The sequence below is a fragment of the Vitis riparia genome, chromosome 18, assembly GCF_004353265.1.
Source record: "Vitis riparia cultivar Riparia Gloire de Montpellier isolate 1030 chromosome 18, EGFV_Vit.rip_1.0, whole genome shotgun sequence".
Classification (NCBI taxonomy): domain Eukaryota; kingdom Viridiplantae; phylum Streptophyta; class Magnoliopsida; order Vitales; family Vitaceae; genus Vitis; species Vitis riparia.
In genome coordinates, this window is record NC_048448.1 from 35,774,344 (window position 1) to 35,801,745 (window position 27,402).

General features: G+C 33.8%; 5 protein-coding genes across 8 annotated transcripts; 2 read left to right on the top strand and 3 right to left on the bottom strand.

The window, feature by feature from the left end:
- The first annotated feature begins 362 nt into the window (after positions 1-362).
- On the top strand, positions 363-7,275 carry LOC117907441 (disease resistance protein RPV1-like). 4 transcript variants are annotated; one of them, XM_034820979.1, is made up of 7 exons: positions 363-880; positions 1,200-2,292; positions 2,426-2,734; positions 2,822-3,594; positions 3,631-4,414; positions 4,503-5,125; positions 6,441-7,275. In XM_034820979.1, the coding sequence occupies exons 1-6, from the start codon at positions 384-386 to the stop codon at positions 5,085-5,087; spliced, it is 4,041 nt and encodes a 1,346-aa protein (XP_034676870.1). In that variant the 5' UTR covers positions 363-383; the 3' UTR covers positions 5,088-5,125; positions 6,441-7,275. The 4 variants fall into 4 exon arrangements, with proteins under 4 accessions (XP_034676870.1, XP_034676869.1, XP_034676868.1 ...); XM_034820978.1 differs by having other exon boundaries at positions 2,822-4,414; positions 4,503-5,126; positions 7,048-7,275; XM_034820977.1 differs by having other exon boundaries at positions 2,822-4,414.
- Positions 7,276-8,851: 1,576 nt separating this feature from the next.
- Positions 8,852-13,323, bottom strand: LOC117907443. Its single transcript, XM_034820981.1, has 4 exons — positions 13,197-13,323; positions 13,054-13,107; positions 12,756-12,807; positions 8,852-9,395 (listed from the first exon to the last, which is right to left on the bottom strand). The coding sequence occupies exons 1-4, from the start codon at positions 13,295-13,297 to the stop codon at positions 9,165-9,167; spliced, it is 438 nt and encodes a 145-aa protein (XP_034676872.1). The 5' UTR covers positions 13,298-13,323; the 3' UTR covers positions 8,852-9,164.
- Positions 13,324-13,556: 233 nt separating this feature from the next.
- LOC117905795 (protein PARTING DANCERS-like) lies at positions 13,557-16,024 on the top strand. Its single transcript, XM_034818663.1, has 5 exons — positions 13,557-13,631; positions 15,052-15,176; positions 15,255-15,343; positions 15,790-15,885; positions 15,961-16,024. Exons 1-5 carry the CDS (start codon positions 13,565-13,567, stop codon positions 16,022-16,024), a joined length of 441 nt encoding a protein of 146 aa, XP_034674554.1. The 5' UTR covers positions 13,557-13,564.
- Positions 16,025-22,359: 6,335 nt separating this feature from the next.
- LOC117905796 (non-functional pseudokinase ZED1-like) lies at positions 22,360-22,713 on the bottom strand. The gene has a single exon (XM_034818664.1). The coding sequence runs from the start codon at positions 22,711-22,713 to the stop codon at positions 22,360-22,362; it is 354 nt and encodes a 117-aa protein (XP_034674555.1).
- A 2,286-nt stretch (positions 22,714-24,999) lies between these two features.
- Positions 25,000-26,666, bottom strand: LOC117907805 (non-functional pseudokinase ZED1-like). The gene is made up of 3 exons (XM_034821464.1): positions 26,084-26,666; positions 25,846-26,052; positions 25,000-25,515 (listed from the first exon to the last, which is right to left on the bottom strand). Exons 1-3 carry the CDS (start codon positions 26,485-26,487, stop codon positions 25,434-25,436), a joined length of 693 nt encoding a protein of 230 aa, XP_034677355.1. The 5' UTR covers positions 26,488-26,666; the 3' UTR covers positions 25,000-25,433.
- Positions 26,667-27,402: the final 736 nt, after the last annotated feature.

The window sequence follows — 27,402 nt, forward strand, 5'->3', positions numbered from 1 at the left end:
ATGTTTGGTTGTCCTATGAAAAATATCAAAGAAAATCAAATATAATTAAAACTAATTAAAAACTTATGGATTTTTAAATTATTTAATCTTTATATTGATAAGTTAAAATAAATAAAATGAGTTTGAAGTAACAAAAAAAATAATTTATCAACTTTTAATCTATTTTTTTATTTTCCTTCACTTTTTCTTTCCTTCCATTTTTCCTTTGTATTTTCTTTCCCTCGCATTTTCCCTCAAATTTTCTGGGAACCAAACATAGCCAAAGAGAAAAAAAGTCTTGGTTCACGTGAGGACCCAGAGATGCCGTAGGGGATATCAAGTATTGACTGACCACAAGTTAATCCTCGACTCTCTTTAAGCTTTCATCCAGAAACTCTCCAACAATGGCTTCCTCTGCCCAAAAACCCTCTTCTTCTTCTTCTACTTCGATCCGTAAATATAACTTCGATGTGTTCTTGAGTTTTAGAGGTGAAGACACCCGCTACAATTTTACGGATCATTTATTCGTAAATTTGCGTCGGATGGGGATTAACACTTTCAGAGACGATCGACTTGAAAGAGGAGAGGAGATCAAATCAGAACTTTTAAAAACTATTGAAGAATCAAGAATTTCCATAGTTGTGTTCTCAAAAGACTATGCGCATTCCAAGTGGTGTTTGGATGAGTTAGCGAAGATCATGGAGTGCAGGGAAGAAATGGAACAAATAGTCTTTCCAGTGTTCTACCATGTGGATCCTTCTGATGTGCGAAATCAAAAAACAGGGAGCTTCGGAGAAGCACTTTCCATTCACGAAAGAACGGTAGATGAGAAAAAGGTGCAAAGGTGGAAGGATTCCTTGACAAAAGCAAGCAATCTAAGTGGTTTCCATGTGAAAGATGGGTAACTTCAACTTCCTTAATTCGTGCTTTTGATTTAATTAACTTATCAGGATTTAGTTGTCTTAAATCAAGTTAATAATTTTGTATAGTAAAACTTGCTTTGTGATGTTATTAATAGTAGGCTCAAAACTTGTTGCCTTCTCATTATGTGTAAAATGTTCAATATATTGGGTTCTTTTAATACTTTTTACATCTTATATGCCCTTACTTTTGTTATATTGACAAAATCAAGTGAATATCACTAAATTTGCTTCATAGTTGTTATCTTTTGCAATTCCTTAATACTCATCAAGTGTTACATTGTACTTTATAATTGGCAGGTATGAGTCAAAGCATATTAAGGAAATTGTTAGCAAGATTTTTAAAAGATCAATGAATTCTACACTGTTGCCCATTAACGATGATATAGTTGGGATGGATTTTTGCCTTAAAAAACTAAAATCATTGTTAAGTAGTGACTTGAATGACATTAGTGTGGTTGGGATCTATGGAACTGGTGGAATTGGTAAAACTACCATTGCCAAGATTGTTTACAATGAGATCCAATATCAATTCACTAGTGCTAGCTTTCTTCAAGATGTTAGAGAGACATTCAACAAGGGTTGTCAACTTCAACTACAACAACAACTTCTTCATGATACAGTGGGGGATGATGAAGAGTTTAGAAATATCAATAAAGGAATCAATATAATAAAGGCCAGACTTAGCTCAAAAAAGGTTCTTATTGTAATTGATGATGTGGATCAGTTGCAGCAATTAGAGCCAATGGTCGGAAGTCCTAATTGGTTTGGTCCAGGAAGCACAATTATCATTACAACCAGAAACCAACATCTGTTGGTTGAGTATGGAGTGACTATATCATATAAGGCTACAGGATTACATTATAGGGAAGCTCTTCAACTCTTCAGCCGACATGCCTTTAAACAAAATGATCCTAAAGAAGATTATGTGGACCTCTCAAATTGCATGGTACAATATGCTCAAGGTCTCCCTTTGGCCCTTAAAGTTCTAGGTTCTTCTCTTCGAGGCATGACAATAGATGAATGGAAATGTGCATTGGATAAATTTAAAAAAAACCCTATGAAGGAAATTAATGATGTGCTTAGAATAAGTTTTGATGGGCTTGATCCTTCTCAAAAGGAGGTTTTCCTAGACATTGCGTGTTTTTTCAAAGGTGAATGCAAAGATGTCGTGTTAAGAATATTAGATGGTTGCAAGTTAAATCCAATGTGGAACATAAGAGTTCTATGTGATAGATGTTTGGTAACTATCTTTGGCAACGTCGTACAAATGCATGACTTGATACAACAGATGGGTTGGGCAATTGTTCATGAAGAATGTCCCGGGGACCCAAACAAATGGAGTAGATTGTGGGATGTTGATGATATTTATGATGCATTTTCTAGACATGAGGTACGAATTAAATGCCTAAATATAGTTATTTAAATATTTATAATCAATTTTTTTAGTGGTTAATTGTCTATATAATTGTAGTTAGGATTTTTATCTTGTGTTGTTCCCTTATTTTTCATTATTGTTTTTCCAGGGGATGAAAAATATTCAAACCATATCTTTGGACTTGTCTAGATCAAAAGAAATACAGTTCAGTACAAAAGTGTTTGCTAAGATGAAGAAACTTAGGTTGCTTAAAATCTATTGCAATGATCATGGTGGTTTGACAAGAGAGGAGTATAAAGTGCATCTTCCTAAAGACTTTGAATTTCCTCATAATTTGAGATATCTTCATTGGCAAAGATGCACATTGAGGTCTTTACCTTCAAGGTTCTATGGAGGGGAGCTTATTGAAATCAACTTGAAGTCTAGCAACATAAAAAGGCTTTGGAAGGGGAATAAGGTATGATCATTATTTAATGTTCTTTTCTTTATAATAATTTCCAAGTAGAAGAAATTTTTTTTATTAAAAGAATGTTTTTTGTTACAGTGTCTTGGAAAACTAAAGGGCATTGATTTAAGTAACTCAAAACAGCTTGTCAAAATGCCAAAATTCTCAAGCATGCCGAATTTGGAGAGACTGAATCTTGAAGGTTGTACAAGTTTGCGTGAACTTCATTCATCTATTGGCGATCTCAAATGGTTGACTTACTTGAATTTAAGAGGATGTGAGCAGCTCCAAAGTTTACCAAATAGCATGAAGTTTGAATCTCTTGAAGTCCTTAATCTCTCAAATTGTTCAAACTTTCAAAAATTTCCTAAGATCCATGGGAATATGAAATTTTTGAGGACGCTTCATCTATGTGAAAGTGGTATTAAAGAACTCCCAGACAGCATTGGGTATTTGGAATCTCTTCAAATTCTTGACCTCTCACATTGCTCAAAATTTGAGAAATTCCCAGAGATAAGAGGGAATATGAAATGTTTATACAGGCTTTCTTTAGATGGGACTGCTATTAAGGAACTCCCAAATAGCATTGGGTCCTTGACCTCTCTCGAAATTCTTTCTCTTAGCAAATGTTCAAAGTTTGAGAAATTTTCAGATGTATTTACCAATATGAGACATTTATGGAATCTAAATTTATGTGAAAGTGGTATTAAGGAACTCCCAGGCAGCATTGGATGTTTGGAATCTCTTAGAGAACTTGACCTCTCAAATTGCTCAAACTTTGAGAAATTTTCAGAGATCCAATGGAATATGAAATTCTTGAGGGGGCTTTATTTACAGCACACCGCTATTAAGGAACTCCCAAATAGCATTGGGTGCTTGCAGGACCTCGTAACTCTTGACCTCGGTGGTTGCTCAAATCTTGAGAGGCTTCCTGAGATCCAAAAAGTTATGGGAAATCTACAGGATCTTTCTCTACACGAAACTGCTATTAAAGGATTACCCTGCTCAATAGGTCATCTCACTGGACTTGATCACTTAAATTTGGAAAATTGTAGAAACTTGAGAAGTCTTCCAGACATATGTGGGTTGAAATCCCTTAAAGACCTTGTTATCGATGGTTGTTCAAATCTAGAGGCTTTTTCAGAGATCACGGAGGATATGGAACAATTAAAACGCCTTTTCTTACGTGAAACGGGCATAACAGAGCTGCCATCATCAATTGAACACCTGAGAGGTCTTCGTTCCTTGGAATTGATCAATTGTAAGAACCTTGCGGCTCTTCCCAATAGCATTGGTAGTTTGACACGTCTTACATATCTTCGTGTTCGTAACTGTACAGAGCTCCATAACTTGCCTGACAACTTGAGAAGCCTACGGTGTTGCCTAGACGAACTAGATCTAGGTGGTTGCAATCTGATGGAGGGAGAAATCCCCAGTGATTTATGGTGCTTATCCTCACTGATATCTTTAGATCTAAGTGAAAACCATATTCGTCGCATACCCGCTGGCATCACTCAACTTTTTAAGCTCAAAACCCTTTCCATGAATCACTGCCTGATGCTTGAAGAAATTGTAGAGCTTCCATCAAGTTTAACAGAGATGGAGGCACATGGTTGTCCATGCCTAGAAACTGAAACTTTCTCAAGTCCACTTTGGTCTTCTCTGCTCAAATACTTCAAATCAGCAATTCAGGTATCAGTTTCATGGCAGAATTATTTATTTAGATTTTATAATTAAAAAAAAAAAAAAACATGAGATTTACATGACATTTTTTGTACAGTCTAGGGAGAGGACATTTGTCATTCCAGGAAGTAGTGGAATACCAGAGTGGGTAAGCCATCAGAGAATGGGGTGTGAAGTAAGAATAAAGCTCCCAATGAATTGGTATGAAGATAACAACTTCTTGGGATTTGTTCTATTCTTCCATCATGTTCCCCTTGATGATGGTGATAAATGTGAGACAACAAGAGGTGGTATTGGACATTGTGAATTGACGATAGCCCATGGTGATCAATCTGAACGACTGAAGAAGATATCGTTTTATTCTGAATGTAAAACCTGCTGGATTGAATTGGACCCCTACTACAGTGGTAGCACATCAGATCCAGCAATTTGGGTGACGTATTTCCCTCAGATTAAAATTCCCCGTGAGTATCGATCCAGTTGGTGGAACAACTTTAAGGCTCACTTCCACACTGAAATCGGTTATGGCTCTTTTACGTGTGGCGATAACGCATGCTTTAAAGTGAAAAGCTGTGGGATACATCTCTTGTACGCCCAAGATCAGATCCATTGCCCTCAGCCGTCAAGAGGAAGCCTTGGTGACAGAGAAGATCACCCAGCCAAGACATTAAAGATTCTCTAGTTTCCAAAAGATCAAAGCTTTATTTAAACCCTAGCAAGGTATGTCTTCTCTCTTTTTTATTTATTAGATGGAATTAGTGAAAAAAGAAATATCTAGATAACTTTTAAAATCATATCCTAGTGACTGATTTTTATTTTTATTTTTTATTTATTTTTATTTTTTTGTTCTTTTTCTTTCCTAAAAAATATTTTAGAACTTATTATTTGGAGTAGATTATTGAATTTAAAAGGAAGTCATGCAATTTAGAGGGTAAAATTATATGTGTAGAGCTTAACAATTATGATACGTTTCTTAAATTGATTGATTATGGGATCCATCTATAAACAACCTAAAAGGTGGGAGCATGACTTAGGGCCGGTGGGCTTGGCGCAAAATATCTTTTTATTTATTTAGGAATTTTAAAAAATAAAAATCAAAAGTGCAAGCTTTGTTCAGCTCCTAAGAAAATGATTTTTGTATGAGAAAAAAAAAATAGAAAATCATTTGGTATGAGAGAAAAAAAAAAATATACTAGATAGATTATTTAGATTATATTCTACTTAATTGTTGATAAATTTTAATTTTATTTAAATAATTTATGTTTTATTAAACAATTTTCTTAGTGGTAGGTTGTTTTGGTTGACTCTAAGATTTTTAAAATACCTAAGTTTTTAGGATTATTCATAAGGCAACTAATTTACTATTGATAATGATGGTGCTACATTTATATTATATTGTTAGAAACAAGTTTTGAATAAAATTTTATCAATTTAATTATTTAAAAGATTCTTAAAATTTATTTCTAAAATTATTGAATTTTTAAAGTTTTGCTAAAAAATGTAAAAAATTTAAAAATTTATGATCACATTTCTTGCTTTCTTTAAAAAAAAAAAAAATCCTTTGAAAATATTGCTTGAATTTTTATTAATTTTTAAATAAAATTTAAAAATTATCAACTTTTTTTTTTAATCATTTCATACTTCATAGTTTTTTTCTTTCACAATCAATGTTAATAATTAAAACGTTTGTTTTTTTTTTTTTTCCATTTTTTATTTTTTATTTTTTGTTTCATAACTAATATAAGTAATCATATATTTTGTTGAATGATCATGAAATATAAAAATTTTTGTATGTTTATTACAATTCATGTTTCTTTTTAATTTTTGCTTGTTTTTTTTTAACTTAATTTGCCTCTACCCATCTACTTCACCACTGCTTTGAGGCCATATCGAAATAGTTTGAAACATATAACTTATATGCTTCTCATTTTATATTTATATTTTTTATTTTATTTAGTCATTACAATATATTAAAAATTATGAGATTCTATTTTTCTTATAGTCATTACAATAAGATAAAAAGTTTTTTATGCAGAGAAATTAAATCAGAAAAAATGAAGACATCTCTAGTTTCCAACTCTACTCAGTACGATATGTCTTCTCGATCTTTGGTTTTATTGAAGGTTAAAATATTTACCAAAATTAGTGGAAAAAAATGTCTAGACAATTTTTAATATGATTACATGCTTGAAAGAATATGAAGTTTGATATGGGATTAGATTTGGTCAAGTCATTCAAATAGGTTCTTTTTTTTGCTTTTATTTTAATTTATTTGTTTTTAATTATCCCAAAATTTTACGAAATTTGGAGATCCTGTATTCTTAGGTCTAAGTTTAAAACTCCTTTATTTTTTCTAATAAATATCTTAGGACTCTATCAAGGCTTTATCTTCGGAATGAATTATTGAATTCAAAAAGGAATATCATATTACAATAGCTATTTTGGTAGGCCAAAGTTTTTGTTTGAATTAACTTAAATTTTTATTTAGAGCTTGATTTGTGAATTGGTAGGCCAAACCATATGTTTTTCAAATTGCACAATTATCTTATAAGCATGGGTTAATATTTATTTTGCTCTTACTTTGCTTTATTTTTAAAGATGACATTATGATATACTCGTGGAACCATGACTAATCGTTGGTCATGCTAATGGAAACACGACTAACTACTGGTCCTGGAATTGGAAGTGGTGGCTGAGATGCAGTATTGAACCAGAATGAGAATGCCATAAAAAAGACTTTTTGTTTGGATTGTGGATTTTAATTTGTATGTTTTTAAGCATGGATAATTTGAATTGTGGATTTTAATTTGTATGTTTTTAGGTATGAATAATTTTATTTATTTGAAGTTATTCACAATTACTTTTAAGAATGACTTTGACACATTGGTAAATTATCCTCATTTATCTATTAAGATCATATGCATAGTGACCAAAGTAGCTTAAATTCTTTTACTGAGTTTTTATTATGGTGTAAATTATTTCGTAGTGTCATATGAAAAGAGGTATATTCAATATTTAATTACAAATGTAGTCAATCATAATCCAAATACTACAAAAAAAATGTTACCATAATCTCAACTAGTATCGTTAAATCCTATCTTTGATAGCTCTAGTTTAAAATCTCTTAAACCTAAACTGCAAAAATCATTTTGTTAAATCCAAACATTATTTTGTTTGATGACCATTTTTATACACCTGTTTTAAATTATTTATAGGGTCATTTTTAACTTGTTCTTATTTTTTTTGTCTCATGAAACATTTAATGCACCTACTTCATATCACTAAAAGAAGGGAAAATATGTCCAATAATAAAAGGAATTTAAATAAAATATGCCAATATGACAACATTTTAATACTTGAATTGTGAGGAATGTTTATAGGGCTTAGTCATGTCCAAGTTTCATTACTCAACTTGTTTAACCCATTTTTTATATATATATATTTCTTTTCTTATAATAAGTGTAAATACATCATAATTTTATTTATTCAATTCAACTTAATACTAGTGTTTGATAAAATTGAAAATTAAGTACTAAAAAAACCATTATTCTAAATTATAAGTAATGACATTATAAATGTTGAATTAGTATAAAGTAGAGTAAGAAAGGGGTTCCTAAGATTTTTTTTTTTTTTTTTTTGCATTTCTCTAACAAGAAATAAAGATATTTTGTAACATATATTTTTATTACATGTATGTTTGAAATTTTGTAGTCTTTTGAGAGAGAGATGACCTCTTGCTAAGAAACAAAATAATGCCCCCAGCCTCATGTGCTAAATGAGTTACCTGGATTACATTTCTTTTCTTTTTTATAAGCACACTTCCTGACTCTTTTGAAAAGCATGTAAGAAATACATACATACATATATATATATATATTGAAGAATAAAAATACACAAAATGAACTACAAAAAATGTGCACTAAATTACACAGAAAGTATACAAAGGGTGCCAGACAAAAGGATCAAAAAGAGTGACGCAAGTCCTTGCAACTCTCTACAAGTTCTGATCCAAATCCTTGGTAATTCAATGGTAGTAGACACATAGCCGGCTACTTCAACTACCAAATGAAATAAACTCTCTACAAGGTCCCCAGGCACCCTTCTGATACCTGTGGACTCTTAACTCAGTACCCAGCTGTATGTTTGTGGCAGCAGTTATCCTTTGATGAACTTCTACTGGAAAATTAGCTCACATCAGAAGAAAGGCACCTTTCCACCTTACAAGCTATTCAAACGTAGGATCCCATCTACTTTAGGAAAAAAAGATAATAACATTGAAATAAAGTTTCTCCAAGAGAGCAAGAGTAGAGGAAAGCCCCTTCTCTTAGAGAAACTTGACAGTCTCATTTCCCATAAAGCAAATTAAGAAACACATCAATCAAACACCAATGAGCCATTTCTTTCTAAGAAAAACTAAGTGCTTCAATGGTTTCTCTAACTTGTACATTCTTAATAACTGAGATTCATTGCCAAGTCAAATAACCAATTCTGGAATACCTCATACAAGTAGAAGAATTGATATCGAATGTATGGTGATACTTTAAGTTAATGCCATTGGGATCTACAAATTTAACTAATAAAGAATCTGATCCAATAAATACAGACCCTTCAACCATCACTTGAGATAGAAGACACTATCAAAATTAGATTCACCATCCCCATCATTATAATAACCAATGCCACCTAATCAAAACCGTATACATGCCCAATATCAATCCAATACAAGACAACTGATATTGTGTTACACAAATTTGTAAACTTATGTTGTACTAGCCATTTGTGACTCACTGCTTCCTCTATGTGGATGTGAGGACGAATCAGTAGCATGCAATGTCGAATTTCCTTTGATGGCAAACAAGTTGAATTCTGGTTTTTGTATCGAAGACATAAATTTGTGAAATCGATCATCAAAACTAGCTTTTAGTTCCTGTGGTGATAGAAGGTTTGGCCTTTCAAGAACTTTAACCGCAGTGTTTGCTGCAAGGTTAATCTGTGATACGGCAATGGCAAAACAAATTAGTGAAAAGCTCTTTCTGGTGAGGTCTATAAATGTTTACTTCCAAAACCAAAGTTCAAAATAGAAAAGCATTCAAAATTCTTACGCATTCTATCCTGAAGAAAGTAAGACATAGCAAGAAAATAAGAGTGCACAAGGTATAACTCAATTAGACAAAACAAAAAGAAGACAACATAAAAAATAAATATAAAAAAATAAATAAAAATAAAAGAACAGTAATAGAAAAGCAGGCATACAGACCATTCCTAAACCTGTTACATGCTTACCTGGCATAATCAACCTTTACTTTGGATGGGGGTTGTGGTAGTTTTGCAAAAGCCAACACAAAAACTAAAGGAAATATATTGAGATCCTTATTTGTTTGGTTGGAAGAAAGGTTGCCCAGTTAGATGATTGTTTTGGGTTCATCAACAATACGAGTGTAGTGTAGTGCAAGTTCTATTGTTGCTTCTCTGCTTTTCTCTCTTCCCATTTCTTGATAGTCATATGACATGTACCATACATGTGTACCCCAATTGAGCACTCTTAATGTGATAGAATATATACTATATTATTTTACCTATTTAGATATAAAATTAATATATATATATATATATATATATATATATATATATATATATATATATATATATACTACTACTAACCGAATGGGAAAAAACCCAAATTAACCAAACTAAATATTAGTAAAACCAAATTCTCAATCAATACGATAAAGGAAAAGATAACCCACCAAATCAACCTTCACATTCATCATTGGCTTTTAGGAAGCTTTATAGTAAAACAAACAAAAAAAACAAAGAAGTGCAGTGACCCCTTGATAATAAACACTAAACCAAATTATGGCATTTTATACCAATCATGCATCATTAACATTTAGCCAGTTTCTAAATTACACTTTAAATTAAAACCCTGATAAGTCAGCACTTCAAAACCTTTCACTTACACAGCACCCTAAAACCAACAAAACAGTAGGCAATCACTGGATCAAGCTTTAAAATTTTAATATAACAGCTCGTCAATCACTCCTCGAGGAAAGGAAAAAATAAAAATAAAAAGACTAAACATCTTAACAAGGACAAAACTATTGGAAACAGATGGAATATCGGGGACTGGATTTCATAAAAATTTTGGAATTTTCAGACATAAATTTAAAAAAAAATGCATATCAATGGAACAAAAATTAATTAAAACTCATAGAAATATTAGAAAAAGTTCCAAGATAACAATACATATATTAAATTTGTTTAAGAAAAACAATATTTGTATGATAAAATTTGTGACTTGAACAATAACATGCAGTACTTGAAAATGCATTTACTACTAAAATGATTATCTATCTAGTTTTGATGTATTTAAGAATATATATATATATATATATATATATATATATATTTTTAAATGTTTATAATCTTATTTAGAAGTTCATGTTTCTCTTGTATTTAACTACAAATACAAAAGATTTTAAAATAAAAGTTAAAAACTTAAAAAAGTTTAAAATTTAAATAAATAAAAAAAATCATTATAGATGATTGTCATCAAACTCTAGTTAGTTTTTTTTATTAGTTGGGCTCTTGTTGTGACTGTTGGAGCCCTTCCTATTTTGTATATCTTTCTCCTGTTTTGGGCTTTTTTGGTGGTGGGTGTATAGGTTATGTATATCTATACATAACCTATTACAAAATAGGTTATGTATATCATTTTCTTTTTAATATAGAGTCACTTTTTTGACACTTTTTTTAATATATCATTTTCTTTATCTATTAAAAAAAAAATATTTCATTTTTTGCATGAATATAAAATTATTTGGTTTAGGATTCAAACAAAGCATATATATATATATAACAACAAAGTTGGCCCCATAGAATTAGCCAAGACTTTCCTTGTTGAAGGGTAGGGATTCGAGGCCCTCAACCCTTACTTTAATTTTAAGCAATTTGAGATGCATTGTGCTCATGTGGCTATACATATTGATAAAATCGCCAAAATATTGGAAAAAAAAACCGGTCAAATCAGTCAAATATCAAAACAATTGTGATAAATTCACAAAAAAACCATCGGTTATCAACCAAAAAAAATTCTTTCCATTACTTTGTTTTCACAACTGAAAATTCCATTACTTCGATGTCACAACAACCAAAAATTCACATTACAGTGATATTTTCACAATATTTTTTCATACCTACATCTTAACTGTATAATCCTAGGAAAAAAACAAAATCATACTTGGTCTTTGAAATTTTAGATCCAAGAATCTAAGCTTTGTGAAAAAAGAAATGGTAGAAAACTGAGAAGGGTTACAAGCCACCAGAGTCAGCATTAGTGGTCCTAATCTGAGATAAGCAAGGTGCCAATGACAAAATCTTATTAGCTCATGTTGGCCAGTGTTATTGAAAGCACCCTAGCCACAACAAGGCACAGATAAAGTGCCTTCCTTAACTGAGGCACCTTTCTTGGAAGCGAAATGCATTATGGATTACTTTATTCTCAGGAGACTCAGAGAATGAATATTTCTTTGGTTAATATACTCAAGAAAAATCAAGAGAAAAGGAATCCAAAAATGTTAACCAGTCCAATCTCACAAATACAAGTTAATTAGGCATTGAATCCTTATAAGAAGACCATCTACTAGCATGTCCTTTTTGTTCTCTGAGCCAACAGAAGCTGAGGACATCATTGAGAACGAACCACTAATCCTACACTGCTTGCCCTTTTCTCGAAGCCTTTAGTTTAAATCCTCTATTTAATATCTTCACAAAGAAGGGGATCTTTACTCTTAAATGGGTCTTATGTCTACAGTAACAACATGCTTTTTTCCCTAGTTGACAACATTACCTAATTCTTCTTTTTCATAAAATCTCCTTCTCTTGTGTTCTTCCTTTTCTTCTCAACAATAAACTTTCCACCAAAGTAGTATACTTGAAGGAAATTTAAGATATGTGAATGCAGGTTATTCAAGAGAACTATGGAAATGCCATCCTTAATTGCTAGTAAATAATGTAGATGAAAGAAAACTTTTCTATTTGCCACTATCTTCTCTCTGTTTTTGGGTGTTGAGAAACCAGGGGACAATTACATCCTAATAATTTCATGGTCTTCTGATTCACAACAAAACGAAGAATTAAAGTGAATTCAACAAAATATCTGAGTGAAATTGACTTCTATAGCTTTCTTCAAGCCAAACACAGAGAGGGGAAATTTTGTAAGGCCACAAATTTTCTTAGCGAACAAGCATCCAACTAAAACAAATAAAAAAAATAAAAATTAAAAAAAAAATTAAAAAGAAGAAGAAAGAACTAGTAAATAAAAACAAACAAACCAAAACCATCACCGTACCGATTGCGAAGCCGTCTTCAGTAAAGCTGTCGCCAATGGCAATATACAAAACCTAATATTTCCAAGGAAACAAAAATTAATATACTAGGCAAAATGATATGGTAATAAAAATAAACTCGTTCCTTCATACGACAACTCCGTTTGGTTGCTATGAAAATGTATGAAAAAATAAAAATAAAAATAAAATAAAATAAAAAGTGTATAACTTAATCCCTAAAGCACCGTTCGAGAACATGTACGAAAAAAGATTAAATGAGTAATTAATGTTTGGTAGGTCAGAAAATGGGGGGGAACTCACATGCCTCGGCCGCCGGAAAGTGCTTCTTGGGATGGATCTTTCCATTCGTCGAATCTGAGAAAGAAAATGAAATCAAAACGAAATGAAAATCGAAAGCTTTAAATGGTAAAATCACTTTGAGAAAAGAGAAATGAAAGCATTACACCCAACCGTAACGGCGATCGAAGAGTAGACGTTTGGAAGAAGGCTTGGAAGGAGGTTTGGAGTTGGAGGTGGAAATTGAGATTTCGGGCTCCATAGTCATCCCTTTGCTAGTACCAACGATAAAGCCACTTCAAAGGAGAAGAGTGTTTTTTTTTTTTTTTCAATCCTTTTCGATGTGGAAATTTATTTTTCCACGTGGCAAAATTAAGTGTCCAACATGGCAATAAGGGTATGGATGAAAACAAAAAACAGAAGAAGTGGGTCCTTTGGGAAATAAACAGAAATTTGGATCCCCATTTATTGCGATTATTCGAAATTTTGAATTCCGTTTCATTTTCATTTCTCGTCTCATAATCTCATTGCGAAAATGGCGAATTTCAAAGCAAGTTGCAGAGATCCAACGGCTCAGAATCCTCCAAATGTCTCGAGCTCAGGTATCTTCCGTATTCTCTTTTCTGTTTGGTTACCGAGAAGCTGAAGGAAATTGAGCAACGAAAAGAATGGTTTCCAAGAGAAATAAGAAAATAGAAAAATCGCTCAAAAACTGAACCAAATAGTTGAAGTTCATTTTTCAGCAACCAAACGAAGGTTCCGGAGACATTCCTTTCGAAGGAAAACTGTGTTTGTTGATATGAAAGTTTAAAGATATTGAATTTCGATATTCTCTTTTCTCTTCGGTTGCCGAGGAAGTGACGGAAATTGAAAGATGAAAAAGGAAATTCTGATTTATATATATATCCTCTTAGAAACTGAATGGAATAGTTGAAGTTTATTTTCTCAGCAACCAAACGAAGGTTCCGTAAACATTCTTTTAGTGTAAAAAGTGTTTGTTCATATGAGAGTATAAAGCTATTGAAACAAGGTTGAATTTACATAACTCTCTGACTTGATTTTCACTTTTTCCCGTTACGTATGAAATTGCTGCATTATTACTGATCAGAAAGTGCTTGTTGATTTATTTAATTTCTCATCAGAAGTTTGCTTTCGATCATCTTTTTCCTACACATGATGTGATTGCTGATACAGAATGTTTTAGCATGCATTTACTTCTTCAATACATTCAACAGCATTTCATGTAATTTTATATAAAACCGAAAATTAGTCCCGGAATATATTTGGAGAACCAAAACTGAGGATCTCCATAGGGTAAATAGGACCATCAATTTGATATAGGCCCTGTTTGGATTGACTTTGAGAAGCCAGAAATTCTTTTTTAAGCTCAATAAGAACTTCCATATCTGTTAATTTTGTGTAAAGAACTTATGCCTTAAAAAGGGGCTTAATATGGTAGCAAAGAAAATGTAACTTTTATGCCAGTTTGGTTCATTTGTTCAAAGAGTTTATAGCTTAAGAAAGAGCTTAACATGGAAGCCAACAAAATGTTGCTTCTTGTAGAAGCTCGATTTTGGCTTATGCAAAAAGTTATTTCATGTTTAATAAAATTTTAACAATAATGATATTAACTTTTAAGAATTGTGACTTTGGTTTGGACTTTAGCTTTGGCTGCCAACTAAAGCCAAAAACAAAAGGCTAACCAAATAAGACCATCAGCTATATGTATCTATATGCTATGAGCACAAAGTGTATTCCTTAGGATCAAAAGCAATTGCATGGACAAGAAGTTATTCATAGGACCTGCTTACTTGTAAATTACTGTTTTCTTTTTCATTATAAGATTAATCATTACAATGAAAAAGGATTGTTTAAGTAACAGGGACAGAAATTGAGGGTTACAAATTAGCCTTTCAAATTGAAAGTTGAGCAGTTAGAGCTGACAATTGACAAAGCCTGTTGGGTGACTCTGTGATTTGTTATAATGATTGAATGGGGGTAACATTGTTTGGTGTAATGCAGGAAGTGGTGGGGTTTGTATGATGAGGAACACATGGAGAGATGAACAGCACCCATCATTCATCAACTTCATCTCCTCCTTCCTCAAAGCAAATTCTTTCCGTCTTAACTTCGTCCCGATTGCCCCTGTAATTCTCTTCCTTTGCCCGTCTTCTATGTATTTAGTGGTTCTCTCACTGATTTTTTTTGAGATTTTTCATTTGTAGGATTTCATTTTCAACTGCGGTGGTTTATCAGTGGCCATTGTTTTTGTTACAAACTGGGACGGTAACAACTACTTGCCAACCTTTAGCAGGTGGCCTTGCTTTTCTCATTATTTGGGTGTCTTGTTTTCTCTGTTTGAAGTAATGAGCCTTATAATTTGATAATAGTACACTAAGTAACTCTTAAGCTATATTTGATTCTTGGAAAGTTTAAGGGGAAAGAAAACTGAGAGGAAAAATATCAAGAAAGAAAAAGGTGAAGAAAATTTGGAAAAAAAATTAAATTGTTGGCAAATACACCTTCTCCAAACTTTCCTCACCTTTATTTAAGGAAAATGGGGAGGGAAGTCTTTCAACATTTCCCTTTGTGTTTTCTTTCCTCATATTTTTCCATCACATCCAAATATAAAAAAACCATTTTTATTAGCATTTATTTTGTTTTCTTTATATTATTCAGAAACCAAATATAACCTTATATTTAATTTTTGGCAATCCATTTTTTTAATATTGTGTATAACTATGAGCAATATTCATACAGGGTAAAGAAACTAAAGGAGCAATTTGCACATCTCTACATTGTCGTCACGCTTCCAACCAGGGAGCAAAATGATTCTTTTGTGCACTCTTCCTTCAAGTGAGTCATCCAAAACTAGAATATGCATTTTCGCCCAGTCTCTGATTACTGTTTGGCTGTTGGTGATTGGTGAAGGCTTTGGAATGGAGCTTGGAAGGCCTACATTTGTGCCAGTTCAAGACATAGAGATGGGCTTTGAGAAGATCGTGAAGATAGCTCATGCTCGTGGGGGTATAAGCCTCTTCTCTAAAGCTCATATCTCTTAACTCCTTTCAAGTAGTTCTTTAATTCAGTGCTGTATATTGTAGTATGTAAGAGACAGGATGTGATATCCAAATTGAGAGCTGAGCTCAGTTGATTGAAGTTGTTCTCTTGTTTTAATTGTGTCTCTGCTGTTGTCATTGTTATCCTTTATTCTTACTTGAATCTACCCTTTCTTGTCTCTAAAGAGGAAGAAATCAGTGCAAGGAATGGACGTATTCCTATGAGTAATCACTTCCATACCTGGAATTGATAACCATGATGCAAATTCGGTAAGCGATCAGTCTTATATATATAGTATTTTCTAAGAACAAAACATGAGGTAAGAATTTTCAAGTGTCTTTTCTGTTCAGCTTAATCAAGCTATTGGTTCCATCGAAGCAATTGCCAAAGCATCAAAGGATTATATTTTGGAGAACACGGACCTTTCATCTGACAAGGCGGAGATGATTACGAGGTTTTTCAGAGATCCAAAGTTTTATCTCAGTCCAAAAATCAATTGATAGGAGAAAGAACAAGGCAGATGAGAATTCAAATGAATAATGACAGTCTTGAGAAGGTCTCTTCAGCTCAAATTGTAAGTTTGTTGAATCCCTCTCCCTTGAATACACCTATATTTTTCTTAATAATACTCCAAGGAAAAAGGTCACTAGAGGCTTTTGTGAGGGAGCAGTAGAGAGATCTAACAGAAAAGGAGTTGTTCTTGCTATTCTTCCATCAAGACATCCTCCACATCTCTATTCAAAACCAAAGGATGGAGTTTCTGGAGCAAGCCCTCCACCTCTTCCATTTCCCAATCGTTAAAGTGTCTTGAAAACAAAGGATTCCAACTTCCCATCTCTCCACCCTCCTCTCAAGCATCAAACACCCACTGATCCTTGTTAACCACCACTCGGAACAAGTTAGGGAAAGCTTCTTTCAAAGCTTGGTCCTCACACCACAAATCCTTCCAAAATTTGACCTTCCTCCCATTCCCTACGATAAAGCGGGATCTAGAGCAAATATTTTCCCAATCTTTTCTAATAGCTTTCCACACTCCCACACCATAGGCTCCCCTCACTTCTCTCGAACACCAACCTCCTTCCTCTACCCCAAATTTGTCTATGATGACTTGTTTCCACAAAGAATCCCTCTCTACAACAAATTTCCAACTCCACTTCCCAAGCAAAACTTTTTTTAGGGCCATAAGACTGTGAATACTTAAGCCTCCCTATCTCATATCAGCACAAACCGCACTCCAATTCACCAAGTGCATCTTTTTCTTTAAGGCGCCACTACCCCACAAGAAGTCTCTTTAGATCTTTTTAGGTTTTGTACACACCTTCCGCGGAATGACAAAGAGAGACATAAAGTAAATTGGGAGACTTGAAAGAGTGCTCTTTATCAAAGTAAGCCTCCCCCCTTTAGAGAGATATTGTCTCTTCCACAAGGACAAATGCTTTTTGAATCTCTCTTCCACTACATCCCACACCCTTGAGGATTTGAAAGGAGCACCCAAGGGTAAACCCAAATAAGAAGAAGGGAGCTTCCCAATCCTATACCCCAATACCGAAACGATATTCTCCAAAGAATCAACCCTTCCTACTAGGATAACCTCACTTTTATCCCTATTCACTTTTAACCCATAAATCGCCTCAAACCATAAGAACACTCAACTCAAGTATCTCAGCTACTCACTATTGGCCTTGCAGAATAAAAGGGTATCCTCAGCAAACAGAAGATGGAGCAGATCCCTTGCTACTCCACTACTGCTTCCCACCTTAAACTCCTCAATGAAACCCCCGCTTCTGGCTCTGAAAAGCAGCTGGCTGAGAATCTCCATGACTAATAAGAAGAGATAAAGAGATAACGGATCACCTTGTCTCAAACCCCTAGTGTTGTGAAAAAAGTTTGAAGGGGTTCTATTAATTAAAATTGAGAAATTAGCCGTGGAGATGCACCATCTAATCCAATTAATCCACCTCTACCCAAACCCTATCTTGGACATAACTGATAGAAGGCAGTCTCAGTTGACATGATCAAACGTCTTCTCAATGTCCATTTTTGGAAGGAGACCAGGGAGATTATCCTTCAACCTAGAGTCTACAGCCTCATTTGCAATGAGCGCGGCATCCAAAATCTACCTATTTTGAATGAAGGCATGCTGGTACTCTGAAACCACCTCCCCAACAGCTAGTTTCAGCCTATTTTCCAAGACTTTGGTGAGTAATTTGTAAAGGCTCCCAACCAAACTTATCAATATGAAATCTTTCAACTCTTTCGTACCCCCCTTTTTTGGGATCAGAACGAGAAAAGTGGAGTTTAGACTCCTCTGGAAACCAAGATGGAAAAAATACCAAAAAAGGCCATAATATCAACTTTGGTAAAATCCTGGGAGAATTGCCAAAATGCCATGGTGAAGTCATCCGGACCAGGCACTTTATCTCCGGAGAGGCTGCACAGGGCTTCGAACACTTCTTTTTTCTAAGAAAGGCTCCTCTAAACTTCTGGACCTTTCTATCCCCAGAACACGAAACTGTAAATCCCTAATTCTCAGTCTCCAGTCGTCAATTTCCGATAACAAAGCCTTGTAAGCCCTACACACCCCAGACTTGATATCTTCCTCACTAGTAAGAGTGTCCCCGTTAATAATCACCTTGGATAAAAAGTTTTTTCTCGCCTTGGAGTTTGCCAACTTATGAAAAAAATTGGTATTCTTATCCTTTAAGCATATTTCCCTAGATTTTTGCCTCCATAAAGTTTCTTCCATTAAAACGCAATTCTTGTACTCCTCCAAATCCCACATTCGAGCCTCTGCCTCCTCAAAAGCCAGGGGATTAACACTCTCCTTTGAATCCCATAACTGAATTGGAGAGAAGGCCTCAAATTTTTTAGCTCGAAGCGGAAGGGAGTCTTGCCTTTTTTAACCCCCCCTCCCCCCACCCTCCAAGGAAATGGGACAATGATCAGAGACTATTCTAGGGAGAGCACATTGAAAGACACCCGAAAAATGATCCTCCCACTCATTGGAGATTAGAAAGTGATCCAACATTGAAGCTACTTGAGAATTAAGACCACCATACCACATGAACTGACCACCGGAAGAGGGTAGATCCTTTAGGCTAAACTCCTCGATGACCTTAGAGAACCTTCTCATCTCTGCTGTCAGACTAAGCCCATTCCTCATTTCTCCTGGAAATCTAATGGAATTGAAATCCCACAGGCCTTTAATAGCACCCAATTCTTTCCAAAACTCCTTTTTTTCCCTCGATAAGACTGGTCCATAGATACCAGTGAACACCCAAACGAAGTCGTCTTCCACATTCCTGAAATGACCTGAGATGGTGAAACCACCGCGCTCTAGCTCCAAGCGTTCCAAAAGCCTATTGTCCCAAAAAATTAGAGTGCCTCATGAGGTATCCCCAGCATCAACTACATCCCAATCCATAAATCTTCCAGTGCTCAAGCTTTTCACCACCTTTAACGACATCCCCTACACCTTTGTTTCTAGAAAACAAACTAAATCTATTTTCTGGGCTCTAACTACCGAATTAATCATTCTCCTTTTCTCCCTATCGTTGAGCCCTCTAACATTCCAAGAGAGGATTTTGATCTTCATCAATCCTCAGGGATCATTTCCCATTTGTTCCTGTCGCTCCTTCTATTCGCAAGCACAGGTTCTCCATATCTAACCATACAATCCAATATCTTAAGTTCCATTTCAGAGCATGATGCAGACATCGCTTTCTTCTTTCTCTTTTTACAGAGGGTCTCCCCACCAGTCATCTTCTTCAACTTCTTTAACAACAGAACTATTTTTTCTTTGCACCCCTCAACCAGCATTCCCAAAAATCTATTGAAATCTTTGAAATTAGAAAGCTCCTTGTTGGAGGGAGGATCCTCTTTGGAGGAAACATTCTCAGGGAAAACCACCTCTGACCCATCTTGTAGAACCATAGATAGAGGCCCTATACAGCAACGACCCTTACCTCCAATGCACCCTCTTCCCACTTAAGGGATCCTCCCCAACGCTTTAGAAACAATGTTGTCCCTCTACGATCCTCGCCTAAAGTAGAAGAATCCGACACCCAAAAAGGAGTAGAAGAAGAAGAGGGCCCTTCCTCCCAAGAAGAATGAGACAAAGAAAGCGTACCTTGGAATCTGAGAAGTTCTTCTAAGAGAGTGATGTCTGCTAGAGGTTTCGCCTTCGCCTTCGAAGCTGTCGGAAATGACGCACAAGAGTCAAGGCCTTGGGAAGGACCCATCGTCGTGGACGAAAAGCTAGGGCACCGATCGCGAAGAACTTCTCTAGGAGAAGAGTGGAAATTCTCCCATTCTTTTAAAACACAGGCCCAACCTACTTCCATCTGGGCTTTGCCTAAGGAAAGCCTTTTAAGGCTTCCTCCAAAAACAAAGCCCGACAAGGCTCGGGATCTATCAGCAAGGGCCTCTTTCTCTAAGCCCAACGAAACCCCCACTCCACAAAGCCCCCAAATCTGAGAAATGTCTACTGCAACTCCATAAAAACATAACATTCCGTATGATAAATGTCTACTGAATTTTCTCCATATGGATTAAATCAGAAAAAAAAAATTATATATATCTCAAGACAAATAAATTAGAGAACTAAACCAAATAATCCACCATAACAAAAAATATCTCCAGATTTATCTATTTATATTTATCTATAAATCTCATAAATAATATATATATATATAACCAGATAATGTGAGATAAGTAATAAGATGATATGAGATAAGCCACTCAAAGATAAATCTCATAACAAGTCCAGAAAAACATAACATCCCGTATGAGAAATGTCTACTGAATTTTCTTCGTATGAATTAAAGTATAGATTAAATAAGAAATATCCAATAAATATGGAGTCTACTAAATTTACTCCATATGGATTGAATCATAAATACCCAATGAATATGGAAATAAATTTCTTTCATTTTCTCCGTATGAATTAAATCAGAAATATCCAATAAATATGAAGAAAAACATAACATCCCGTATGAGAAATGTCTATTGCAACTCCAGAAAAACATAACATTCCGTATGAGAAATGTCTACTGAATTTTCTCCATATGGATTAAATTAGAAAAAAAATTTGATATATCTCCAAATAAATAAATTGGAGAACTAAACCAGATACCGACCATAACCAAAAATATCTCATATGAGATAAGCCACTCAGAGATAAATCTCATAACAATTCCAGAAAAACATAACATTTCATATGAGAAATGTCTACTAAATTTTCTGATTATTAAATCAGAAATATCCAATAGGAGTCTACTAAATTTTCTCCATATGGATTAAATCATAAATACCCAATGAATATGGAGATAAATTTCTCTCATTTTCTCCTTATGGATTAAATCAGAAGTATCCAATAAATATGGAGTCCACTATTTTTTTTTATTAAATCACAAATACCTAATGAATATGGAGATAAATTTCTCTCATCATATACGAATATAGAACTTAATTCATTTAAGATAATAAACATTGAATCGAAAGACTAACCAAAGAACCTTGGTTTTGATACCAAATATTAGATAAAAATCTTTAAAGTTACAAGTAATAAAATGAAAATCCAATATTGTACCTCCAGCCATAACAATCAGATTCACATGAAATAGGGATTAGTTCGCTAGTCCTTACAAGACCTTATGTTCATGCACCGATGAAACTCACAAACTTATTATTGTAGACCAGAGACCCTTTATCCCACTTTTAGAATTAATAATGTATTTCTGTATTTTTTTTCTTCTTTTCTTCCCATCAAAGAAGACTTAGGGTAGTTTTCACATTGAGTAATACGTCTCACCTATGTAGACATAGGTGGTTACTCCATAAGAGATGTGACCCATGTTTCATTTATTTTAGGAAAAATTATATTTAAACGGGCCACCATTTAAGAAAAAAAAAACTTTTTATTTTATTAAAATACAAAACGGTTTCAACAAGATATCCTAAAGTCTTGGAAATAAGGAAACTCTGTGCTTGTTTTTTGCCCTCAGGGAGTGCCATTCATAATGTAAAATCAGAGAGCTTAGTACACAAGTCTTGGTCCAAGTAGAAATGTCGTCCAAGTAGAAATGTCGAGGATGTATATATATCTCTATGAATGATTGGCCTGGGAAACGCAGTATGAAGATATATAATTACTGAAGCAATCTCATTTGCAATTTTTAATCTACTCTTCCACGATAAACAAGTTGGATTGGATCTTAATTGATCCTGAAGATTTCCATTCATTGGAAATTCGAAAACTAAAGTGGGGATTTATGTTTCTAAGCAACATCCCAAAAGCTTCATACTATTCTTATGCCCGCTCAGTTGTGCTGCAACTGATATTTCATTAGCAACCATTTCACAACTAGGAAAATAGCCAGAATACTTCTTCACAAAAACCACACTACCTTCCAAACAACCTTTATAACATTCGAAACCGAACGGACCTTCAAAAATTCGATTCTCATGATTGTAATTGTCAGTAGCTTTTTGAAGCTCTTTGACTAAAAAGCTACGCATGGGATTGGAGTACTTGCCATTAAAATAGGAAATTCGCTTCTCCAATAACAACCCTCCATTCCTCAGCATGTACTCCTCTCTCTCCTTTCTCTCCTTCTTTCCCATCTCAGTATCGATTTTTCTCTCTTCTTTTCTACCCCACCGAACTAAACCCAGGACTTTTCCTTTTCCCCTCATTTTAAGGATGTAAAGTATGAAAAATTCTTGTCTCCTTCCTCAAACTGTGATGATTTGGGTAGTGCGCTACTAGTCTGCCAGCAGAAAAAAGAAAAGAAAAGAAAAAAGCCATAATATTCAATAATATTAAACTTGGTTGTACCCTTGCTAGAATTTTACCATGTAGATATAAAACAAAACAGAACTAATTGAGGAATAAGAATCCAAGAAAAGAATTACAGTATCATCCAGCTAGAGTTTTAGTAATTAATCTCAATGGAAAGGTAGCTAGGTACCTCTTGGAGAAGATCCTTCCAGGTCTTGGGAAGGGCTTCAAGTCTTTAGGTCAGATGAAGCTGAAAGAGAGAGAATAGCCATTCCCTTGAAGTCATTGCAAGATAGAAATAGAAGTTAAAGATGTTCAGCTGGAGTCCACACGTTTTTGTCATAGTAAACCTTGAGTCCTTGACCTTAAAAAGGCAGATTGTCGACGAAAAAGAGCTAAGGGGCGTTTGGTGCCAGATTTTTGAACAAAAAAAAAGTCTGCAGTTTTAAAAAATATTCATTAAAATATAACACTTTTCAAATTATTTCCGAATCCAAGGCAAATTTATAACAACAATTGAAAGTTTTCACTTTTTATAACATCAATCACAAGTCACTTGGAAAGATAACTTCATTTAAATATGAAAATTGCCTTTTAGAAAAATAACTTTAAATGTTTTAAAAAATATTCAATTGAATTTTTTGAAAATATAGTAGATTTAGAAATAATTTCATAAATATTCTATTTTAATAAATATTTTTTCAAAATGTCATTTGTTGCCTTCTAGGAAGCTATTTGTTACGAGACATGAGACACTAAAGTTTGGTATGAAAGAGAAATAATTTTATTGATTGAATACTGTATTTAAAAAATAATAATTTTATTAAAATTAAAAATAGTTATAATAACTCTAAAATTTATCACTAAACCAATTTTTTTTTTTTTACGTAATTATGGACTCCCAAATTTTTAATAGAATAATTTTCATTAAAAATCACAAGGCACGATAAGAAATTCTCTATTTTGCTATAAAATTTTATGACAAAAAAAGGACTTTTACAACTATTTTTTTTAATGGTAAAATAGTTCCTTTACTGATGAATTTTTTATTTATGGTAAAAAATTCATGTTTAGCCAGATAATATATTTGAGATAAATTAATTTTCATAATATTTTAATTATAAATCTTGTATTCATAATATAAATGACTAAATTTAATCATAATGTGAACTTATGGTAAATAGTTTTTATAAAATCTTGTCATGAAACTTTTATTTGTTATTGGATAATTGTAATTCATAATTTGTCATAAATTGATTCAGGGAAGCCACAACTATGTAATTTTTTTTGTAGTGTTTGTTTAGCAATAATACAATGCCTTTTAACCTTGCCCATTCCTATCCACCAGGATTAAATAGATTATCATCCTGGAGTATTGCCCTTTCTAATATAATATTGAAAGACCTAAATTATTGAAAACATAAACTAAAATAATAATGTAGTCTTTTATCATTAGAAATTTCTTTCAGGTCTACTTGAAAAAGAGAGTGAAAGAGATTGGCAACTGTTTTCAATGTTCTTGGTCAGTAGAAATTTCAAATATGCAAGGACCATAGGAGATTCAAATCAGAGATGAAGTTTCCTGCTGCTTTCATTGGAAAATACTTCCAAAAACCCAGTGTTCCACAGAGATAGATCTTCCAATAGGGGAGCAAGAAACAAATTTTCCATGTAGAAAAAGGAAAATCAAGCAAGAGGATCCAAGAAAAAGAAATTTAAAGCCAAAACAATTGACTAAAGAAAGCAGCTCCATGGCTATACCTTCGTCTTTGTTCAACAATTCAAATTTAATTCATTCGATGTTATGAGTTAATTTCATTCACGTCATTAAAGAATGAACAAATTATACTTAATTTGAGTCATTAATAGTCCAAAATTTCATCAAGTATCTCTTTTACTTTGAGTCAAGAAAAAGACGAGTGAAATTAATTAAAAAGGGTAATATGGGTATTTGATGAAATTTCAAATTAATAATGGTTAAATATATTGAACCCAAATCTCTAACAAGTAAGTGAAATTTACTCATAACATGAATGGATTTCAGACATTAATTGATTTTCAAATAAGATGAATAACTACTTCATCCAAATAAGATAGACACATTTAAGCAAAATCACGCTCGTATCATAAATCATTAAATACCAGTGCAGTTACAAGACAAACCGCTGAAAGTAACATTGCACCCAATGGTTGGCGTACCTAAGGAAAGAATTAGAGCCTCTGAATTCGCTTGGGCTCTAATGCAGCTTCTGTCATAGTTGGTCTCTTTTCTGCGTTTATCTCACAGCTCCTAAGAACAAGTTGGAATTGATGTTGCTCATGGATTCCTCCTCCCTCCTCTAAAATCATAGGATCCCCAATCCCATCAATCCCATGGTTCTTGACATGGAGTCCTATGTCATCCACTGCAGACAAATACTCATAGGCATCCTTAGCATCTTTAGAATGGGTAAGACAGGCTCTTCCACTTAAACTTAGAGACAAATACTCATCGGCATCATCTTGAGAAAGGGTAAAACAAGTTCTGCTTCCGCTTAAAAGGTTAAGCAGAAGTATACCAAAATTAAAAAACATCGGTTCTCTCTGAATACAATCCTGAAGATAATAGCTCAGGTGCTAAGTACCCTAGACTCCCAAAATCTTTAGGCTATGTTTGGTTTCCGGAAAGTACAAAGGAAAGAAAAAAAATGCTAAGGAAAATGATTTTCTCATGTTTGATTGTCCTATAAAAAATATCAAAGAAAATCAAATATAATTAAAACTAATTAAAAACTTATGTATTTTTAAATTATTTAATCTTTATATTGATGAGTTAAAATAAATAAAATGAGTTTGAAGTAACAAAAAAAATAATTTATCAACTTTTAATCTATTTTTTTTATTTTCCTTTACTTGTTCTTTCCTTCTACTTTTCCTTTGTATTTTCTTTCCCTCGCATTTTCCCTCAAATTTTCCGGGAACCAAACATAGCCTTATCCTTCACCATTGTTTTGCCCTCGGGGAGTGATATAGAGAATAAGAAAGAAGACAGCTTAGCAACACAATCTTGGTCAAGAAAGAAATGGTAAGGGTTTATATCCCTATGAATGATGGGTCTAGGAAATGCAGTATGCAGATAAGCCATTACACTAGCAATCTCATACCCAATCTTCAATCTATTCTTCCATGATAATAAAAGATTGTACACCCTGCCTTCGACGTAAATGATCCACAAGATTCCTATTTGCTGGAAATTCATATACTAAAATGGGAATTTCGGTTCCTAAACAACACCCTAACAGCTTTAGAACACTCTTTTGGGCGCTGATTTGTGCGACCAAACAAAATTCATTGATAACATATTCAGTATATAACACACCAAAATACCTTCTAACTGAAATCACTTGACCTTCTAAGAAACCATTATACCATTTGGAATTGCACAATTCATCATGATTGAAAACCAGATTACCGCTATAATTGCCGGCTGCTTTTTGAAGCTCCTTGGCCGAGAAGATTCGAATTGGATTTGAATACTTTCCATTGAAATTGGAAATCAGCTTCTCTAATAACAAGCTCCCGTTCTTCAACATTGATTCCTCCCTCTTCTTCAACTCCTTGCACTCCTTGTTGCCCATTCTCAGTAATAACTTCCTCTCTTCTTTTCTGTCCACCAATCTTCATTCAACATCCAGTAAATTATCATAAAGAGAGTTCTCCTCTTTCCTCATTGAAATAACTAAATTAAGTGGTCTTGATCTTCTTCCTGCAAGACAATTAGAAAAAGAGAGGAATAGACCGGTTTTTCCAAGTTATTAAGCAGAGAAACTCCACGTGCAAAAAGACAGATCAAGACCCAAATTAAGCTGTTGGAAACTCTGTACAAGTTGAGATTCAAATCCTTGGCAATCCAATGGTAGCAGACACATAGCCGGCTACTTACACTCCCAAATGACATAAAGGATTCAGAATCATGCCTTTAATTCAGCTGTCCCCAATCTCAACAGGTCCCCAGACACTCTTCTCATACCTATAGACTCTAACTCAGTAACCAGCTGTATGTTGTGCCACAGCAGTTATCCTGTGATGAACTTCTACTGGAAAATTGGGTCACATCTGAGCACTATTCCACTGTACAAACCATTCAAACTCAGGATCTCATTTACCAGGAAAAAGGATAGCAACGTTGAATTAAGGTTTCCTTCTCCCACAGAGCAAGAGTGGAGGGAAGCCCCTTATGTTAGAGAAACCCCAGAAAGCAAATAAAGTTCTGGAAATATGGGGGAGCCCTTTATGCTACAGAAACTTGGGGGTCTCACTTCTTGAAATAAAGTTCCTCCATGAAAGCAACAGACAATTATAATAGCAGTCTAATTTCCTATTATTGCTCTGAATTCACATGGCATAAAGGCTTTTTGGAAGGACAGGGAATTCATGTTAGTTAGCATTTTAACAAGTATTTTTATGATAGAAAAACATTATGATGGGTTTTATGATCGATAATATACTCCAAAGGATTATCAATTATACTTCCATTGCAATATATCAGCACA

What these genes read in the sequence shown, in the direction of transcription:
- LOC117907805 (XM_034821464.1), bottom strand. Translation starts at nt 26,487, where the DNA reads ATGGGCAACAAGGAGTGCAAGGAGTTGAAGAAGAGGGAGGAATCAATG. An exon ending in TTTCCAGCAAATAGGAATCT is followed by an intron (nt 26,053 to 26,083) that starts TGTGGATCATTT and finishes AGGCAGGGTGTA; the next exon opens with CAATCTTTTATTATCATGGA. An exon ending in GGCAAAACAATGGTGAAGGA is followed by an intron (nt 25,516 to 25,845) that starts TAAGGCTATGTT and finishes CCAAACATAGCC; the next exon opens with TAAAGATTTTGGGAGTCTAG.
- LOC117907443 (XM_034820981.1), bottom strand. Translation starts at nt 13,297, where the DNA reads ATGACTATGGAGCCCGAAATCTCAATTTCCACCTCCAACTCCAAACCT. An exon ending in CTTTCCGGCGGCCGAGGCAT is followed by an intron (nt 12,808 to 13,053) that starts GTGAGTTCCCCC and finishes TGGAAATATTAG; the next exon opens with GTTTTGTATATTGCCATTGG. An exon ending in TGAAGACGGCTTCGCAATCG is followed by an intron (nt 9,396 to 12,755) that starts GTACGGTGATGG and finishes GCCGTATCACAG; the next exon opens with ATTAACCTTGCAGCAAACAC.
- LOC117905796 (XM_034818664.1), bottom strand. Translation starts at nt 22,713, where the DNA reads ATGGGAAAGAAGGAGAGAAAGGAGAGAGAGGAGTACATGCTGAGGAAT.
- LOC117907441 (XM_034820978.1), top strand. Translation starts at nt 384, where the DNA reads ATGGCTTCCTCTGCCCAAAAACCCTCTTCTTCTTCTTCTACTTCGATC. An exon ending in GGTTTCCATGTGAAAGATGG is followed by an intron (nt 881 to 1,199) that starts GTAACTTCAACT and finishes TATAATTGGCAG; the next exon opens with GTATGAGTCAAAGCATATTA. An exon ending in GGCTTTGGAAGGGGAATAAG is followed by an intron (nt 2,735 to 2,821) that starts GTATGATCATTA and finishes TTTTTGTTACAG; the next exon opens with TGTCTTGGAAAACTAAAGGG.
- LOC117905795 (XM_034818663.1), top strand. Translation starts at nt 13,565, where the DNA reads ATGGCGAATTTCAAAGCAAGTTGCAGAGATCCAACGGCTCAGAATCCT. An exon ending in TCCAAATGTCTCGAGCTCAG is followed by an intron (nt 13,632 to 15,051) that starts GTATCTTCCGTA and finishes GGTGTAATGCAG; the next exon opens with GAAGTGGTGGGGTTTGTATG. An exon ending in TTTGTGCACTCTTCCTTCAA is followed by an intron (nt 15,886 to 15,960) that starts GTGAGTCATCCA and finishes TGATTGGTGAAG; the next exon opens with GCTTTGGAATGGAGCTTGGA.